Here is a 20683-nt window from a genome sequence, read left to right as displayed (position 1 = left end):
AAATACATTTCCACATAGCCTTGATTTAAAAAAAATATTATTTTTAATATTATGTTTTTCTCAAGTAACAGAACACGTCTGGATGATGGTTTTAGAACATTCCATACATTTACTGTCCACTTATTTGCTTTACTCTTACTGTAAATCTGCTTTTCTAGAAAGAAACCTGTACAATTAATGTGTTTGCAGTGTGCACTGGCAGTTCATAAAGCAAGCTGTCCAGTCGAAATGTGTCAAGACATATGAAGCACTCAGGTCTCCAGGGGCTCAGCGTGACACAGACAACCAAACAGGCAGCTGAGAGGTGACCAAAACAGCAGGCTAACAGAATACAGATAGCCTGAATTGGAGTGTTTTCAAACCACAAACTCCCACTCACTGTATCTGACATAGTACTTAGCCCTTCGGAGTTTCTTCGAAAAGAAAAAAAAAAGGATATTTCAGTACGTATAATAAAGCTGTTTTTCTTTGAGACAAATGCTTCTCATTTGCCATTTCCTTTTTCCACTGTTAAGGTTTCTCTTCTGAGGCATCTCAATGTGGAATACATGAAATTAATGACACAACTTCAGTTACATCATTTACTAATCATAAAGGTTTCTATGTTTTTATCATTTCAAACGAATTCCTTATACTCAAAGCATAACAAGTATCATGCAATCATACAATCCCCACCTCTGTATATTCAAATGATCAAATTATCAGACACATATGCATATAGTGTGCACAAACATAAAAGCTCGATACACAAAAATAAAAAGATCCTTTATTGTGATCTTGCACAGAAGGTCAGATTCTGAGCATGGCCAAATCAATTAGACCAATTAAATCATTGGAAAGAAGGTATCACTGGGGCCAGATTAACAGTGACAACAATAATGCAAAGCATGACTTGATGGTTAGTGAAAGGGACAATGCTATACTAAGCTTTGTGCAATCAGGGCAAATGATGGGCTAAAGACAACAGGGAGCACTTTGATGCAGTCGTCCAGCCCTTTAACTGATTGGACTCATTAAATAAAATATATTATATAAAAATAAATGGGCATGCTCTACCTCAACCTTCAGGAGATTAACTATCTAATGCATGGCTGATTTAGTGAACATGACAAAAATCTCCTTGAAAGAATGTGAACACAGATATAATTTGTTGAAGGTGCTGCCTATTAAAAAGAGACTTCTCAGCTAAACTCTCCTCTAAAGCTAAAACTGCACCTCAGCACATACTTGATACCCCTGCATGAAAACCTTTAGATCTACAGACCTAGAGTCCCCATTTCCTAACAGGCTGGTATTAGAATTGATAACCCTTTCAAACAAGATTGGAGGAAGCGTGTTTCAGTGGGGGCTGTGTGACTGAAGGGTTCATTCCATCACAAAGTTATTATCCTGGGCCAGATTGTTACCATTTATCACAGATGAAAGATGAAACTCACTGTTAGTCAAGGGAAACGGCTATTCGAATGCTTCCACACAGATCAATACCCGCTACATTTTTCTCCAGCAAAAAGTAATTATACAACAGAAAACTTCACAATCAATAACTAGTCAGGTTGAGTTAAGGCCTGCCACACAGTCCTCAACTTAACAGCTCTTTGTCAGCTGTCGATGAGACACTTTTTACATAAATGCTGATGCTTTAAAACAAAGGAATTGTTGTGTGCTTTCCTTGTCCTGCCTGTTTTGTTTAAGATAGGAGCTCTGCAAAGAGTAATCAGTACATAAATATAGCTGATTAGCAAAACAGTGTCAGTCAAGGAAAGAAGGCATGACAGAAATTCTGGAAATGAAACTCTATAGAAATCGAAACGAAAGGCGGCTTATTCAAAATAATTAAGGTCTGAAAGGAAAGGTTCCCTCGTGCCATGGGCTAGCCCTGGTTTCAGAGCTTTTAACTCCCTAGAGTTAGAAACCTTAAAATATTAATTTATTAAATGTAAATAATACCAATTCAAGCCAACTAAACAATTGGCTGCAAAAGTAAAAGTATACTTGAGAGTTTTTGCTTGTGCTTCGATGTTCGCTACCTCAGAACATTGCATCACCGGCTGAGGATACTTCCACCTCTCCTGCAGCTCTTGGCTTTTCTTGAAGGTCAGCTGCTTCAGCAGTGAAGCAGCTCAGTGGCTCCTTAGCCTTTGAGGACTAATGCAATGTGATTCCGTGAAGGTATTGTGGCTGCAGAAGGCAGACAGTAGGAAACAGAATGCACTCCCTAGAATGAAATCATAGCTTCTGTAGCTGGAGGGGCTGCTCTTGTACCAGGAAATGCACTTTTAGGGTGTGTGTACTTCAAACATACTTGTGCTTCACTGCATGTGTTGAGTCACATAAAGCGATATCTCAATTCATTACTCCTTTGACAATGTTATGGATAAGAATGCACAATTGTGACCTGATGCAGGAAAAAATGCACTACATTGCATAGCTACACAAACACACAGCATAAATACAATTGTGTGTAATACATCTAAAAAGAAAGATTATGCTTACCCCTATATTACAAGCTTTAATCACAGCAAAAATACATAAAACGCACCAAAATTAGTTCAGCAGAAGAGGAAAAAAAAATGCATAAATTGTATAAATTTGTTCTGCCTCTGAGGAAATATCATCTAAGTTACATTCATTTTCTTTTTGGTGAGGAAAACAGTTCTGTGCTGTGTTGGGAGTAAAGATCAACACTGCTCTTTCATTAACAGGACGAAGGAGGGCATTAACTTGAGAATGATTGCAGAGGCTCCAAACCGTACACAATTTAAAATGCTTCTGTGTTTTGCAGCTTTATAAATTATTCTTAAATTAATTCAAATGCCACATCTGACATCTCCTTCCTTGTGGCAGTGCTGAACTTTAGAACCCATTGAAAGAGGTCACCTAGGGAGGGGGAGGAAGGGCACAAAAATCACCCCTTTAGTATAAAAAAATCTGACATCCAATTTTCAACTTGATTTATCAGTGGAAAGCTAAAATTGATAGTATGCCATTACTGGGTAGTGAGGTGTCCAGGAGAGCGTTTTCAAAGCCTTTCGTTTTGATTTAGCTGTACAGATCAATACGAACCTATACTGTTTCAATTTTAAAAATATTGATTTTCTAATGCCAACTCAATACTGGGACATTCATCATCACGGAAGCATAAAGTATGATCAAACAGACATCCTTTCAGGGGGATTTGGATATCTGTTAATTGTTTAAGCAACCAGTGAGCACTGGAACTCTTATAGTTGTGAAAAATCATACTTCTTTCATAGTCTTTTTAAAAAATGTTACTATTTTCTTTGTTTCAAAATAATAAATTATGTGAAAGCAGCAGGGGACATGTTATTAGGTGTATTAAACTAGAGCTCTAAACTGTTCAATCAGGTTGCAGGAGGTCTTCAATTACATGGTTATTATCTTGATTTTAACAGTCAAAATATTTTTCCAAGTTCTTGGTTCTTAACCCTTCGACAGACGTGGACAAAGAGATGAAAAACAGAGACACTGAATGTTTCAGCCCCCATGCTAAAACCGACAGACCAATTGTGGTAATTGTCCACACAAAATAACACCCAGTCGCAAAGGTGGCCAGAGCATCCTTTAAAATAAGGCAAGAGCCTGAACACAGCAAAGATAGCAACACGCACGCAAATATAATAGACAGCTACTTCAAAATGCTGCAGGGCTTTATATTTTACAAGAGCAGCATAAATGGAAAAGTTAATGTAGCATTGAATAAGACTAAGCTGCTCGACTGCAACACTGCCTTGAGCTCATGAACATATTGCATCATTTTTCTTTTCCAGCAGGTTACCATTAAAATTTGAAGTTGGAAATTTTGCTGTATAATTTACAATGCATCGTGGCTCAATAACCTTTTGTTTCGATGCAAATTTAATGCTGTTCAGATGTTTTCTATAAATATTTGAATAAGTAAATTTGGTGGCAGGAATTCAATCCAATATATTGTATTTGGTCAAACAACATTTATACTTTTGTTCTTTTAAAAAGAAATACATTTTTTACTCTTGTGTACCTGCTCAGCAGGCAATAAAAACCAATTATTAATACAGCAATGGAAGTGAATGCACTGCATTTCAAACCTTTTGAAAAACTCTTAAAATAATCTTAAAGGAAAAAATCTGATTTTGCTTTGTTTTCTACACGTGATAAGATAAAAGCTGATGCTGCACCAGACAATATCAATGGAGGAATTCTATTTGTGTCTCTGTTAATGTCAATTACAGTATAATGTGTCACTTTTTATTACATTTAATAGAGAAATTCTGAATAATACTGCTATTGGTAATTGTTTGCATATGTTGTACATAGAGATTTTCATCTCACTATACTTTCATATAAGAGAGGATCTACTTCATCTGCCACTGTAATGTGGCACCTATTACACAGGAGATCAGGTAAAGTGAGAATCACTTCCCCAGCTGAACTAAGATTTTAAGAATGATTAGACTGACCAACTGAAAGCTGAATTTATCATTGACACCATGCTTACAAACAGTACCACGGGACCTTTAATTACCAAGTGTCAGAGCAAGAATACTTGTAGCTAGCCTCAAAGCCAGGGCAAACTGTTGTAAAAATTTAAACTACCTTGTTTTCTAAATCTATTTTCTTAAATACATGGAAAAAAAATTTCTGCACATGGAAGCCATATGGTGTAGACTGTGAAACTAGTAAAGTTCACCACTTGTTCTTATAGGACAACCACAATGCAGATAAGTCCAACCTGCTTCATTTACAGGTTTCAGACCTACACATCAAGGAGAAAAGAAAAATTCTAATAAAAATTGAACCATTACCTTCTGAATAAAACTCAATTTTGGCAGTACAAACTGCATTCTGTCTCCACTGGAATCTATTAACATACATTACACTTATGAATGGGAAATTGAATATAATCTAGTCCCCTTGAGCTCACAGACTTGAACCCCCAATGATTAATGAGTGACCAAGTTCCAGAGGTGGCTATGCATGACATGATCGCCATCATGTTCACAGATGAGATGGTATTTTTAAGGGCATTTGCAACTCCTTCCTTTCTCCACACTTTAACTTTTACATTATTTTGGTAAAGGTCTGTCTTGATCTAATTTGTCCATAAAAAGTTCCAAAACTCTCTCCTGGCTTATGTCTGCACTTCTGAGCAAATGATGAAGCATGGTGAAGGTACTGACATAGCCTGAACATGCACTGCTGCCTCTGGTACTGACTCACCTGTCTGTGATGATGTAACAAATGATGATTGCCACAAAATGAATTTGATGTTTACAGAAATATTTGGCTTGCTTATGTAGATGAATAACTTCCATACTTATTGGGTAGCACTTTGTTATGCAGCAGGACAATGACCCAAAACATCCAGTCAATGCAACCCCGGAGTTAAAAGAAAGAAAGGGGAAGACCGGCTATATCAATCTACAGATTTAAATCCAATTTAGAAAGCACTTCACATGTTGAAGAAACAAAAATCAGACCACATCAATAACAGACATCTCAAAGTGGCTTCAGCATGAGTTTGGATGCTTGGCATAGTATATCAAATAATTATACAAAGAGAGTGATGAGCTCAATGCATCGCAGACTTCATGCAGTGCAGGGATATGCAACCAAATACTAACTTTTACATGTTGATATGTACTTATAGGAAATGTGTTCCAATATTTATGGTCACTGGAAATCATTGAATTGAACACAAGGTATGTTCATGTTCTAATATGCCCAAAACTATCCATGGATTACCCAAAATAAACCATATTACATTGTACTTGTAATTCAAAATAATCTTATACTGTAGGTGCACATAACAATGACTTGAATTTTAAAGCACAAATATCAGTTTTGACTTTGCTATCCCAACATGTTGAAAAGTACTGCGTCTAAGGAAAGATACAAGCATCAAAAAGAAAATATTGTAAGCATTCACCCTTGTTAATCCAACATGCTGCACTTCATGGAACAAACCCTCTTCATTCCCAATTATATCTAATTATTCCATGACATAATAGTGGCCTTAGAATTCAGCAGCTCTCTGGGATTTGGGACAAGAATTGTTCATTGATGGTCCGGCACCCAGCATTTCTGCAACTCAAACAATCTGGGGACTCGGCAGCTCATCTACATTATTTAAGGACCCAGAGGGAACATTACAGGACAGCAGCAATGTCAAGGTCATCGGATTAAGCCAGTAGAGATGACAGAAAAACAAGCTTTTTCTGTATACCCATGGAAAGGTTGTGCTCTGTTACTTAAGATGCCATAAATATAAATAGATCTCTTTTTTCCTCTCAGCCTCTTGGTGACTGATGTCTTCAAAATGTGGCACACTGGGGCTTTGGGGATTCACAGTCCAGCAAGGTGACCACGGCTGGCTAGAAAAATCATTTACAAAATGGTAACCACAATTTTCATAAAGCACTAAAGGATCCCTAATGCTTAGGCACACAGTCGATCCTGGCAGATGTTTTGTCTGAAATCTGCTTATGGAGAAGATTTATGAATGATCTGCATTTCGAATGGACTTCCCTGTCTATCAGCAAGTCTGCTGTGATTTAAATTTGCATGGAGATTCACATATGAACTTCCTCCTATGTGCGATGACCCCGATTTATTTTCTGAGAAAAACAAAGTAGATATTGGATCACATTTAAAAGAGAAGTTGATTTCAATTCCCTGGCTGCTCTTTTTTACCAACAATTTTCTAAATTGCCATGAGTATTTTCTCAATCTTTGAAACAAAGATTTTCTTAAACCTTCTGACATTACTCTTACAAAAACAGTATATTTAAAACAGACTTGGGTGATCGGACATATTCTACATTGAAGCAACTTTGCTTACCTTTCACTAAAGTTAAAATGTAAAGAGCAGCCATAGAAGCCTACAAACTAGATGCTACATTTACTCATTATGTTAATCAGATTTTCCAGATCTTTTGTAATCTGACAGAAAAATAAAAATAGTAACTACAGAAACCATGATCCAACACACGCACACATTATTGTTGTTTGATTCTCTAAACTATTATATGTTCCTAGAAGTATTATTTTACTACCTCTGTGTTTAAAGGCCTTTTTTAAAAAAAACAAGACTTTGACACCATGAACCTGGTCTTCTGTGTGGCCCAGCTTTAACACTGATAAAAACCAGATAACAATGGATGGCTAACAGTCAACTTTAAAGGAGTGCTTCAGGCAGATGATGAACAGGCTGCATATATAGTACTATCAGCATGTTTTTCAAAATGACTGATGCAACTCACTTTCCCTTTTTAATACAAGACTGTGTGCATCATGGTGCAATGGTATATTTGAATGCATGGAACATACATATAACAAAGTGCAAAACAGTTTCACTTTACATTCTTTTCAGGCCTTACACATAAAAAAATACTGCAAACGCCTTTTGATCTCTCAGTAATTCTAAGTTTCAAAATACTGATATATGCAAATAACCCATGTACAGTACAGTGGGAGAAATCATTAAAAAAATTCCTAAATTAATCTAGAAATTCATTATACACAAAAAGAAAAAAGACTTCACAAAATACACAGTGTTATGCTCTATTCTCATATTTTAAAACATATCAGCCACTTAGTTTAAACATGCTCAAGAAACAACATTTGGACATTTACTGAGACAACCTTAAACATTCATCAATTTCCCTACGGGATTAATAAAGTATTATCTATCTAAAGCTGTTTAGGAGATTGTCTCACTTTAACACCAATAAAGAATGACAGATAATACCTACTGAACACTTAGAGTATATGTAATATTTGTTTTACATTTTTTTTATTTAGGGGTTAAATCTTAAGTAAAACAAAAATAAACCAATGGTATTTTTATTGGCATTTTTAAAAAGCAATACAGTAGGTTCTCTATATCATTCAGTATCTGTAGAGATTACAAAATGTGTTTGTAAAATCCTTGAAAGAATGTGTTTTCTCTAACAGAACAATTTCAAATATCGCATGTAACTGGCTTCAGGAGTTTCTCACTGTTTAATTGGCAATTCTAACTGCTCAATGAATATGTTACAAAGAACAAAACATTCACTTTTTGAAAAAAAAATTATGCCATGAAGAAGAAGAAGTTAAGGCCTCCTTATTGATTCTAAAGCTAAAGAGAAATATCTAAATTCTGCAAATGTGCAATATGATCAAAGATATACAATGTAAAATTTCTGCATTTTAAAATTATTTATTTTGGAGATAATCAGGTAATATATTTTGAACTTTTTAGATCACCAGTCTTTTTTCCCCATTGTGAGGATAATACAGGTGGATTTTCAAAGCCTTTGAGAAAAATAAACCTAAATCTCTTTTAAATGGAAAATTGGGAAATGGCAGTTTTAATTCAGAAATGTCGTTTTTAACCTTAAAAAGGCACTGTACTCGTTTAGAAATACACAGCATTTGTAAGAGAAATGTTAGTTTAAAACAAAAGCAGTGTTCAATAAATTATGTCTTTCAGATGCTATAACATTACCTTGACGTTCCCATGTGTGAGAGTATGGTAGTGAGTCTGGATACCAGTATAGAGAAATAACCCAATAGCTCTAAGACACCCCAATAATGACCATCAAAGCAGCCAATCAGCAGTCTCCTGGGGCTTGAGCCATTTTGTACAGTAATTGAGTTTGCTGACCTGGAGCATGACCTGACTGGATACCAGGAAAATTACATCTAATGACAACCGCCCTCATGTCCAGAACCACAACGCAGGAGGGAAGGTTAAATTTCCAAAAGGGAATCCAATATCACTCCTCATCCCTTACCTCTGGGATAGCGTCCCCCAGGCTCCGTGCTTGTTGGTCAGAATATTGAGGATCTTCTGTTTCAGCTGGTTGGCAGTCACATGGTCCCTGTGTTTGGCAGCACTAATGAGATGATCACACATCTTCTCCTCTTCCTTCCTGTCAGCAGCATACTGAGCACAGTTTGACTGCCAATGAGAGAAACACCCACTGAGACACCAGGTCCATCACCCGAACACCACTAATCAGGTTCATATCGAGCACCCGTTACACCAAAACCTAAACCCACAAAATACAAAACTTTTTATTGAAAACAAGCAACAAATTGTCATACAACTTTAATATTGGAGTTTCTATATGATTACTTTTTTGTTATAATGTTAATTTATACAGTTTAAAAATGGGATTACCGCAAGGTACTTAATTTGATAGAACCTAAACTTCTTTTTTATTACCATCTACATATTTATAAGCATATTTTTTTTAAATCTCACTACTATGTCTTGTTGGTTGACACTGAGTCTAAAGAGTTCCTCCCTTAACATCAGAATGTTTGCAAATGCCAACAATAAGCATAGAATAGTGGCAAAAGTAAATCCCTTCACATGAAAATCAATATACAAAGTTATTCTGTACTAGTGTTTGCTTAGAATAGATGGGCAACATTTCACTGTCAAGTACTTCAGCTACAGTACAGTATGTTTGCAGGTTTTGGCAATCTGAAGCATTTCTGAAGAAATCCTTGCACAGCAGAGGGAGTTAGCTCATCAAGAACCTGGTGTATGATGCCAAGATTAAAGGATACTGTATGTTCTTTTTTGGGGAACAAGGGCAACATTGATAAATAAGTGCAGATTCAAAAGCTTGATTGGCTTCACATTGCTCACTACATTGAGGAAACTGGTCTAACTGCACTCCCTGAGGAAATCAGTCTTTGTAAATTGTTTAATCTTTCAGATATTCCCTGATCATTGAATGCACAGTCTACATTTAATGATGGATTTGATTGGTCTATAAAATATCACAAGCATAGCCCAGGTAAGCAAATCTCTGCACTCCAAGACACTCCAATGTGTAAATAGTTTTTATGGCCACTCTACAAGAAAGCCAATGTTCTTTCAACACAAAACAGCAAGAGTTTCTATTCAATATACAAATGTGTACAGTCTTTATTTTTTGGAGGTTTTGACTGGCAATTAAGCCCTGGTTTTCTATTAAATAGTGCAAATTGTTATTAAATAGTGAAAAGACATGATGGTGCTTCAAATCCATTGAATTTTAGAACTCTTTTATTACACCCCTCAGTGCAATTCAGTACTGAATATAAAAGTTTCACAATTCATTTCACAATGACATTGTACACATTGTAAACAACTAAGAAAATAAGCATGCTATACATAGTGTATATTTGTATGTTTTATTTTTGCATTAAGAAGCATTGGAGAATAAAAGACATATTAATATTCAAGAGAGCTTTAATGCACTCGAATATTTCAAGAAAATGGTTCCTGCTTAAATTATAGTATGGAGTCCACCACATTAAAATGCAATCATGTTAATGAAGCTCATTTATTATCAAAATGTCCCCATTTACCAATATGCATATGTTGGGTAAATCAATTTCTTTTTAATAAAACCATAACAAATGTCATTCCATTCTTTATCAGAAGCGGCATATTCCTGGTAAGGCTTGTGGAAAACTGAAGCTTATTCTAGATAAAGAGGACACTAGCAGTGACTGCACCTTGGATGGAACTCTAGTCCACTGCAAGGAACATGCTCACAGGACAATTTACAGACACCAATCATCCTAGCCAGCATTAAGCCAGAGGAAACCCTCTGTGCAGACTTTTCACAGAACTGAACCCAGCTACCAAGGTGTGTGAAACAGCAATACTAAGAGCCACACCACCAGACAGTCCACAAATATACACCTATAGACATTTTTTCCAAGGGCCTTAGCTAAAAAAAAATATAACCATTAGTGTATTAACAGTTTTTTCACATTTGACTTTTACTGGCATTTTAAAAATTGCTCTAAACCAAACAATTAGATGGCAACTATTTACAACGGTAAAGGTTACAAAAAATCTTCAAATGTTACTTTTCAAAGTGTAACTGAAAAAGACTGCACAAGCTAATGCCAGACTAAAAGTAATCTTGCATGGCACATTTTACTTTATCTTTCTGACTAAAATAAGATTGTCTTACCATGCTGCCTTTGGGGAATTTTGCTAATATTCAAAATCTAATTTGCTAACAGAAGCTGAAAGTTAATTGAATTTCCTGCTTTATATTTGAATTCTGTCAGATATTATACCTCCACATATTCTTCAAATGGCAGATAACTCAATCTCCCGTTGTCATCTCAAGTTACCATGTGACGCACTGACAAATATCAAATGTTATTTATCACTTAAATGATATGAAGCCTCACCCTGACACCAACTTAATTGTAAATATATCTTATCTGCCTTTCAAATCTTCAATCTAAAGGCTTTGTAATAAAGCAGCAGCAATCCCCATATGAAAAGTGCCTGCTGTCTGCCCTGACAAACTGAAGTGAGGGTTATGTATATTTCCTTGTGACAAGCCATATCTCGGCGTCTCCTAGTTTATCTGGGAGGTCAAGGATCCCAAGAAATAGTATATCAAGCTGCTAGTTAAAGAAGGCTGCTTGCCCAAGATAAGAACCTCATCAGTTCTTGCGTTTAAGCTCCTGTGTGCTATTCAAGAAACTTGCCAGTAGCGCAGAAAACCCAGGCTGACTTCGAGGTAATATATCATGGCTGTACTGGCTTTGACCCAAACTTTCTACTCCTTTTGCAAAACAGACATTAAGGTTACCCTGTATGTGTCAAACTGTTTCATTGTTTAATTAAAGAGCTATTTTAATTCACTGTATCTTGTGTTTGTACTCTCTAACATATGTGATTAAAGGTATAAACAAACTATATAATTTGAGCTTCTGTTTCAAGGCAGTACAATATCTCCCTAATCTAACTAGGGAGCTACTAAGGAGCTAAGGTTTAAGGGCGTTTGCTGCTATTTTTTAATTTAGTAATGATTCATTCTGGACAAAGTCTTGGAATAGCAGGAAAGTGAGCTTTTCACATGGATACTTATGGTTTTGAGTCATTGCTTTACTTGCAAGACCTAAATTATCTGATTTTTAGAGATTAAAATAGCATCATAGTCAATGGAACTCAGTTTTTGAGAAGAAATAGATTCAAACAAGGGTTCAAACTTATCCACATTTGTTGAGACAGAAAGATTTAAATGGCATTTGACTTACTGCATTACTGCCACCTCATTACATTTCCGGTTACAAAATCTTTATGCTCGATATATTTATTATATGCTAATAAGAAAACAATTAATTCCCTAAAGTAATGCCAGGATTGATGTGTATTTAATGAACACTGATATTTTCAATACAATGTTCCCTGAAGCAATTCAACAGAAATTAATTTACTTGTTTCCTTAGATGAGAACACTTAGTAGATTTGAAGGACTGCATTCCAATCTCCACAATCATTTTTGAAACAGACTTAAACTGATTTGCAATGGAAAGGATGTAACACGCACTGGCACTTTGAATTTTCCACTTCATTCTTAGATTTTTGTTTCTTTTTTTAAAGCATGAATCTAAAAAGGCCAACCTTGTTGTCCTACATGATGGAAAATAAGTTTAGCATTTGCCTTAAGAAACAAAATCTCACAGGAATAACTGTATAAAAAACTGCCATTACCTAAAATATAAAAAAATCTGGTTCTTTGCTTTTATTGAGCTTGATGCCTTGTTTCAGGGACTGAATCAAAGGTGATGTCCATTGTGCCATCTTGTGCCATTACTATATCTCTTACCCTCTTACCAAGTCAGATCCCCACAGTAAAGGCCATATGGTCCCTAACAGCATCAGGAGGCTGGTTCTACATTGTGGATGACTGGTGACTGAAAGCAGAATTGTTTTTTTTTTACAGCAGAGTTGACCGGTTCCAGCCTACCTCAAACTCAGCATGCTTGTGCACGTCTTCAGCCCTCTGCCTGTTGAGTATGAACTCAGCCTCATTCGCCACACGGACTATGTGGTCTTTCATTGCGTGACACAGGAGTCTGAAATAACATTCAATAAGCATTTAAAGACAGAGCAACTACAGAAAATTCATTTAGATTTTGGTCAACATACAGGTGGTCTACAATTCTTGGTGCTGAATCTTACAATTAGAATCTTACAGTTAGAACTAAAATTATGTTTCAACACACCAAACACTTTACCTCACTCCCTCCTTCCATTGAGGTGAAAAACCAAATCTGTATATAAACAGTACATTAGCCATACATTACTATAAAATTAAGCGCCAGCAAAAAACAATTTAAAAAAAGCTCTTTCATATATACTAATTCAGAAAGGCTACAAATATTAAATATATTGTATACTAATTACTCATAAAAAAGGTTTGCCTGGTCTGAGTCTAATAGCATTAGCAACTACAGGCATTTTTCCTAGAGTGGCTACATGCTGCAAACTCTAAGATAGACAGGCACCCACAGCCTGCTGCAAAACTCCAACCTATGTTAATATTTAATTAAAAAAGCATCGTCAGCTATTAGTATCCTGAAAGTTTTTACCCTATACTGTATGTGTCCTGGAAACTTGACAAGAGAGAACACTCAACAATCTAGAACAGTCAGAAAAAGACAAACATTTGTTGGATGTTCATATCCATCATAGTATATATATATACTGTATTATACTGTTAGTATGTGTGTGCAGATGTAACAAATGGTATTTATACAGGCTGTAACACAAGGACAAGTGAAAGGATGGATGTTTTTGTATGCTCATCATACAAACCTGAAGAAGGTTCCAAAGCTAAAACATTGTGTGTTTCACTTTCTCCTTCAGTATGGAATTAACCTCTGCTTATTATAGTACTTGTATACAAACCACATAGTATGTATTCTGTACTGAAACATCTAAATTACATAACATCCTAGGTTCTTATTTTTTATTCTTATTTAACTGTAAATGACATAAAACATTACTTCAAAGAGTAAAAATCTAATTTTATAGGTCCTTAAAGACAACACATGAAGTGATATTAAAAACAAGTACACTGTATATAGTTTTCAGTTTTGGAAATGCCTATCCAAAAACAATACACATTTTAATTATAAAATACTGTAACAAAGTGGAAATATGTTGTTAAAATCATTCTTGAAATTCTGCAAAAAGGCTGTGTACACAATAGGATGTGTTACCAAGAGAAAAACATGCAGTTTATCTATTCGTGTCTTTAATTGACACATAACAAACATCCTTTGTTTGCATTATTTCAAATTTATGTGCACTAATGACAGCACCGTTCCAACAATTAAGAAACAAATGGGCATTGTTATAGCAATTAATGCATCTGCAAGGCAAAAGACGAAAGTCTCAAGCTTTCCCCACTGACCACAGTGCTGAATACTTAATATCTCACAGCTGACTGCTACTGCGTTCCTTTGTAAAAATTAAAAGTTCTCACTTGGTTGATTCCAAAGATTCCCCTTTTCCCTTGAATTATATTTAAATTTCAATTTGTAATAACTGAAATCACAACTGCTATTGTGTAGAGATTATATGCTATTTTATACATCATTAACCCTGCTTTGTTTTAATTACAGTGGAGCTTTGTTGTCTCCCTGCAAATGATCCAGTTTATAATTTCAAGCCATCCCTGAGAGGGCTTTAATCCAGAAGCACATTCATCAACTGTTTATGTCTCGTTAATTGTTGACAACCACAGAATTACATTCCTGGAAAAAAAGGGTTTTGTTCACCTTCATCTTGTCAGTTGAAAGTGGGACAAATTAGATGCAATATTTTATGCAGCTAGAATAACATATATAAAGTATTTGACTGATAGACAAGACATTTAAGACCGGTATTACAGGACAGAAATACAGTTCTCGTACCTGCAAATTATTATCTTTTAATGTTATATTTATTGCTGCATGCACATTTCATTTGTACAAACAAAACCTAATCCTGTTAGATGTAAGTAAACACTAGTTAAGATGCATTTAACACGGTACACCTCATTTATTTTCTTAATTTCTTTATGACTGAAAACATCAGAAGCAGTCTCCCTTGATCTGTGTTCCCAAGAATCCAGTATCAGGGGCTCACATTTTTTGTCTTGAGGTATTCTTTAATTTTTACACTCCCCCTCCTCTCCAACATTAAGAAGGACAACTGAATGTTGACTATAGTTATTATTTTGAGTTCAGTTCAGTTTCAAATGACTCAAAGAGGATTTACTTTAGAAATACAAAAAAAAGAAAAGCATGAAGGTCATCACAATTTGAAAGAAATAAACTACGGAGTTGCACTTCTTTGAGAGTATGTGGCAGGGCCATGATAATGCACCAAAAATGGAAACTGTGACTAATTTTATCCTCTCATGAACCACAGGCAGTAGCCCAAACATAAAGTCATCGTGAGGCTCATATCGCACAATTTCACCAAGATTAAGACCGCATATACTGTATATGAAATATACAGGCTCAGTATGTACTGTTATGGTGTGAGTGATGAATATGCAATCTGTATTATCAGTGAGTTTCTCTAGCCCTGTGATATATTCAGTGCAGTACCCTGGACAGCACCGAGTGCCCTTGCTGATTCAGTTCCTTTGTGCTGGAGATAATGTAGCAAATGTAACAGGCACAGCACATCATAACAGATGGAGCAGCAGATGGGTATACAGACTGAGCCCTCCATATCCCCAGTATAAAACATCCTCACTGAGCTATAATGCGGTGACACCAAATCTGACATAAACCTTGTGGAACCTTATTGTTCTTTAAGTTAGTTTTCCAAAGCATTTAGAACATTTATTTACAGAGCTTCTTCCAAATCAAAAATGTTTATTAAAATTTAAAAAAAGGTAATCGATATGTGTTAATTCTACTCCTGCGTAAGCACCCAACTCAGAAAATGAACACCTTCATTCTCACAACATTTTTGTAAATATTTTTCTACATAGGCACAGGTCATGCACTATTCTGGTGTATCTACTGGGTGTAACTCATATTAGGTGAACAACAAAACTGGTCACTGTGAAACACATAAATCAGTAGCTTATATGACTTGTTTTTCCATTTTGTTACACTGGCACCTTTGTTTGCATCAGTCTGCATCCTTGATAACCTTTTTTTTTCCAGCTCCAGTATAGCGAAAAAGATCAAGTGAAACCAAGATGATGGCACATTCATTGAGTGAGACTTGAAATAACAGTGACACATTAATGCTAAAAACTTTCCTTAACAGGATGCTATTGATTATCTGAACACAGCTGGAGTAATTACCTTCCTTCGTTGATCAGTTCAATAAAGGCCAGTCCTGCATTCTTCTGAATTGAGTTCTGCCATTCCTGAAAGAGAGGAGAGTATGATTATTTTTCATCTGCGTTTTAGTCAAAGATACTGTACATTTCTCTTGGCTTTATTCTGCATTTCTGCACATATACATATTAATAGAATGTATTACAATAAAAGCAGATCATGCTTAAATGAAAATAAGTGGAAAAGCAATATAAAGTAAGCTAAAGATAGCTAATTTTCAGGAAAAGCCAATAAAGTAGCAATTATATTGTAATCATTCTCTTCCTACTCAAAATGGACAAAACAAAAACTGATTTAAGAGAGTATCTTTTTTTATAGATTTAAACACAGCTAGCTTTTTTACTGTAATCCGATCTACAGAACCACTCACAAACCTTAACAAAATTTGGCTAGGTGAAACAAACCTGCTTCCTTATACAAACCAGAAATTAAAACCGTCACATTCAGTTGCAAAGGAAATACGTTTGACCAGTGACAATTTAATAGTCAATTATTCACATTAAGAAGGGCAGAGCCAAGGTCCAAAATACTTTTTTTTTTCCTGAAGCATTTCAAACATGGCACCCTGTGTCCTGTTCTTCCCTTTTTCTTTTCTGAAAGGTCAGTAAACACTGGAGAAATGCAATTACAGAATGTAACTATATCCTCTGCCTTAAATACAGCCATTTCCTATATCCCATACAGTGACAGATTACCAACAGTCACATCTGAAGTAGTCAGCCGCAAACATCTAGAAACTAAAAGCCCAAGGACACAGAATAAGTTCTTTTTGAACAGTGGATCTGGAAGTGATTAAAAGGTACTTTAGGAATACAGCTTTTACTGTGGGAACTCAGTCTCCCCTCCAAGGTGAATGGGGCTAAAATGAAAGAGAAAGCCCCAGCTCAAGAGCAACATGGGTATAGTTCCCTGTATTAACATTCAGCCAAATTCTCTTACACAGCAACAGAATATAAAACCCCTAGACGTGGAATGCATCCTTAAAGCAAGAAAAAAATCTTTGCCAAATGCATTAACTTCCTGCTTGCTTCCAGCTGCAGCCAGAGATATGCCTTCTGTGATTTAATACGAGTTATCACTTTGAATTGCTGAACATAAACTTTTCATAAGACTGCTAAACCAGAAGCAGAATTAAATTTGTTCAAAACGCAATGTTGCAAATGGAACTAGGTGTATTAGACCTGTCATGTGTTTGTTGTAATCCAGCGTTTCCAGACTGTTAGCATGCTCAGTGGCCGCGTAAAATGCTGATCAGTAGAAAATCTGGAAGTGAATATGTACTAATGAGTTTTACTTTATGTCAACCAACACAAAGACTGTGAAACAATATATGAGGAGCAGAAAAAACAGCTTGTTGTGCCAAGAAATCATGTTTAATTGGGTACTGAATTTTCATGAACTGTGTGAGGATTCAGTCAAATGGAGTGGACTTTTTTCTATGTTTCAAGTTCGGTTGATTAGTGACATTTTACATATTTCTTTTCATCTAAAATGCTGTATATATACACACTGTATATTAAAACTATTTTTACAATGGATACAGGGAAAATAATACAATTACACCATGTCTGTATATATTCTCAACAGTTTAGTAAAGCATACAGTCGAAAGACTTTCACCTGCAAGCATTCATCCAATACAGGGTCACAGAGGAACTGGAGCCTATCCCAGCCAGCAACAGGACAAGGCAGGAGACACCCTGGATGGGGTGCCAGTTCACCACAGGGCACACAAAGACAGGCAGAGACACACTCACCCCAGGGTTTTTTCCCCGAAGTCAGTAAACCTACCGGTTAGACTGGTAGGTTCACTGGTACTGTTGGAGGAAACCATAGGACCAGGAGAAAACCCATGCAAACTCGGAGTGAACATACAAACTGCATGCAGACAGAATCCTAGGTCTGGAAACCCAGAGCCCTAGTGCTGTGAGGCAGTAATACCAACCTCTGTGCCACTGGGCCGTACCTGCAAATATCTCCAACTGTAGTTCTTATTAAAGAATTAAATTTTCACTTTAAGACAAAAAAATTAAATTGACAAAAATGCTTTACATTCAACTGTACATATTTGTTACAAAAAAAGAAATAAAGATTTGACCAGAATCCATATACAGTATATATATACTGCGCAGACCAGCTTTAAATCATATCATATTTACACAGATGGGTAAGCACAATTGCCAGGTTATACTTGACCTAAACTGTCTATCTGCATAAAAATCAACACTGCAAATGTTGATGATCATAAATGTATCCGTCCTGGGGATTATGTCAGGAGTATAGGGGGTATTTACCATAAACATTTTAAGTAACATAAGTGGCAATGGATACCTTATACTCTTATATGCTACCTTATTCATCAACTAAACGTCTGAGAGTAAAAATGTGAGGTCTTATCCCCTTAGACAAGTAGGGGTTCCAGCTGAGGTTCATGTGGCAGTAGACATTGAAGCTGATCTTCACATTCATAACATAGATGTTTAATCATTGGCTTATCAGCTGGAAAAGCAAATTATGGCATGTATTAAATTCTAAACACTATACATACTGTACAGACTAGCCATAAATAGTATGTATATGATATGAAGCTGGACAGAACTGACACATCTTTGAAAGATCTGAACAACATTGACTATAGAACAGGAAAAACACAACCCTGTAGCCTGGTCATGTCAGATTTCAACTAAGCAAGGATGGGCTGACCTAGTTAGTACTGGGACAGATATCTCAGAAAAACTAGTTTACTGACCCAAACACGTGGTCATTAACGAACACCTACAGCTCCTAATGGATTAGGGGAGTTAATGTCAATGTAATTTACTAAATTCCACTTAAGGCTTGCACAATCTGGCCTACCTAAATTTCACCCTTCAACAGATGAACTACCTTTTCCTGATCTGCTGTGTATAATTGGGCTGCTGGTGCAAAACAGCTGCAGTGCATCAACCAAATGCAAACAATTATTAATAATTATTTCTGATTACTGCACCCATCTCTATGCTTATTTATCTACTGACGGTATGTCTTACACAACCAGAGTCAATCATTAGATGATAAGTCATTAATTTTCCTATCCAATACTCAGAATTTTTATGTCTTCAATTATTTCTCCCTGGTGAGGAACTTGTGACTATGACCACACAAATAAAAAGACTTCTCACTTTTTAAGGATTCTACAGTCTGTATAGACCCTCATTGTACCTGGTAGGTTACTCAAGAACACTCTAGCTCTGTAAAATATATAACTAAATTTAAATACAGAAATAACATGCACAGAAATTCGTGAAATTATTTGTGAAATGGTGCACGAATATGGAAGTGTTCATGCTGTTTCAAATATAAATCTGTTGAAAAATCTTGTAAAGGAGACACTACCTTTATATCGGTCCATCTGTGAGCCAAATGTTCAGTCACCCCTTCTCTTTGTTACAGAATTCATTGTAAAACCTGTTCTTCATTTAAATTTTGGAGGATTATATAATTCTTTGGGGGATCTGCTTTTATTGCTCTCATGTGACAAAAATAAGTACATACACATTTATTAATTATACCAGTGGGTTGACCAAAGCTTTTCCCAGAATCCTAGCTAAATTGCTAATAAGTGAAAGGTCCAAACTTCAGGGTTAAGTCTCAATCAGCAAAAAAAAAAAAAGTCTATTACACCACTCTACAGGAGTAGTTTTATAGCCCAAAAATGTATTTCCCTGAGAACCAAAATTCCTCAGGGGAATGGGCTTGATTGCAAGCATTTCAAAGCCGAAGAGTTTGGACATATGAATTGAATTAGCTGTGACATGTACCTCCAGACGTTTGTAATGTGATACTTCATGTAAATTTGGACCATACCTTAGACTTACGCCTCTGGCAATGAGACATTTATTCAGGAGCTTAGATAAGAAAATCTGACATCCTCACTAATCTGTAACTGTTAACATGGGATTTGCAGCACAAAGAACACAAATGCTCCTACTTGGATATGGGAAATGAAAGGAAAAACAAACCTTACACTTTCATTTTAACAAGCTGATGCATCCACCATTTAAAACCTACTGCACAAACATTTTAGCCTAATGCACCTTTCATTCTTAAAATGAAAAAGATATTCATACTGTATGTACTACCGGTACCCATTTTTACAATCTCTTTTCATCACATTCTACTTCATCACTGTATAGTACTGTATGCAGGACATTATAAACAAGCAGTGTTAACATCAGCCATATTTAAAGTCATTATCACCTGCCATACTCTTTTCCAATTAACAAGAACTATAAATAATTAATCCCATTTTAAATCTGCTAATTCACCTCCCTTACAGGAGAGATCAAGGTCTATTGTCAAAGTGCATGCTTTCTCATACAGAGAGCAAAGAGTTGAGCTTCAGTGTGAAACAGAAGATAGACAAGCTTATAAATTACATGAAGTAATACATCAAATCTGCTGATGCAGAGGTTGCTGACTATTCTATAGCTGAAATAACCCCCATTTAAAACCAGGTACAGCCTGGATTTGAACTTGTGATGTGCCAAATAACC

The 20683-nt window shown here is 35.9% G+C and overlaps 1 protein-coding gene across 18 annotated transcripts in view; it reads right to left on the bottom strand.

The window, feature by feature from the left end:
• The window catches only part of nbeaa (neurobeachin a), a 361778-nt gene that overhangs the window by 131002 nt on the left and 210093 nt on the right, over positions 1-20683 (bottom strand). For all 18 annotated transcript variants that reach the window (XM_088639451.1, XM_088639435.1, XM_088639437.1 and 15 more), the window contains 3 exons: positions 16114-16178; positions 12765-12873; positions 8778-8944 (listed from right to left, as the gene is read on the bottom strand). In XM_088639451.1, the coding sequence (XP_088495577.1) occupies positions 8778-8944; positions 12765-12873; positions 16114-16178 (341 nt within the window). The remainder of the gene's footprint in view (positions 1-8777; positions 8945-12764; positions 12874-16113; positions 16179-20683) is intronic.

The sequence above is a fragment of the Lepisosteus platostomus genome, chromosome 7 (genome assembly GCF_059453375.1).
Source record: "Lepisosteus platostomus isolate fLepPlt1 chromosome 7, fLepPlt1.hap1, whole genome shotgun sequence".
NCBI classification, from domain to species: domain Eukaryota; kingdom Metazoa; phylum Chordata; class Actinopteri; order Semionotiformes; family Lepisosteidae; genus Lepisosteus; species Lepisosteus platostomus.
Note: the sequence above shows the minus strand (reverse complement) of the source record. Positions and strands in the feature narration are given on the sequence as shown.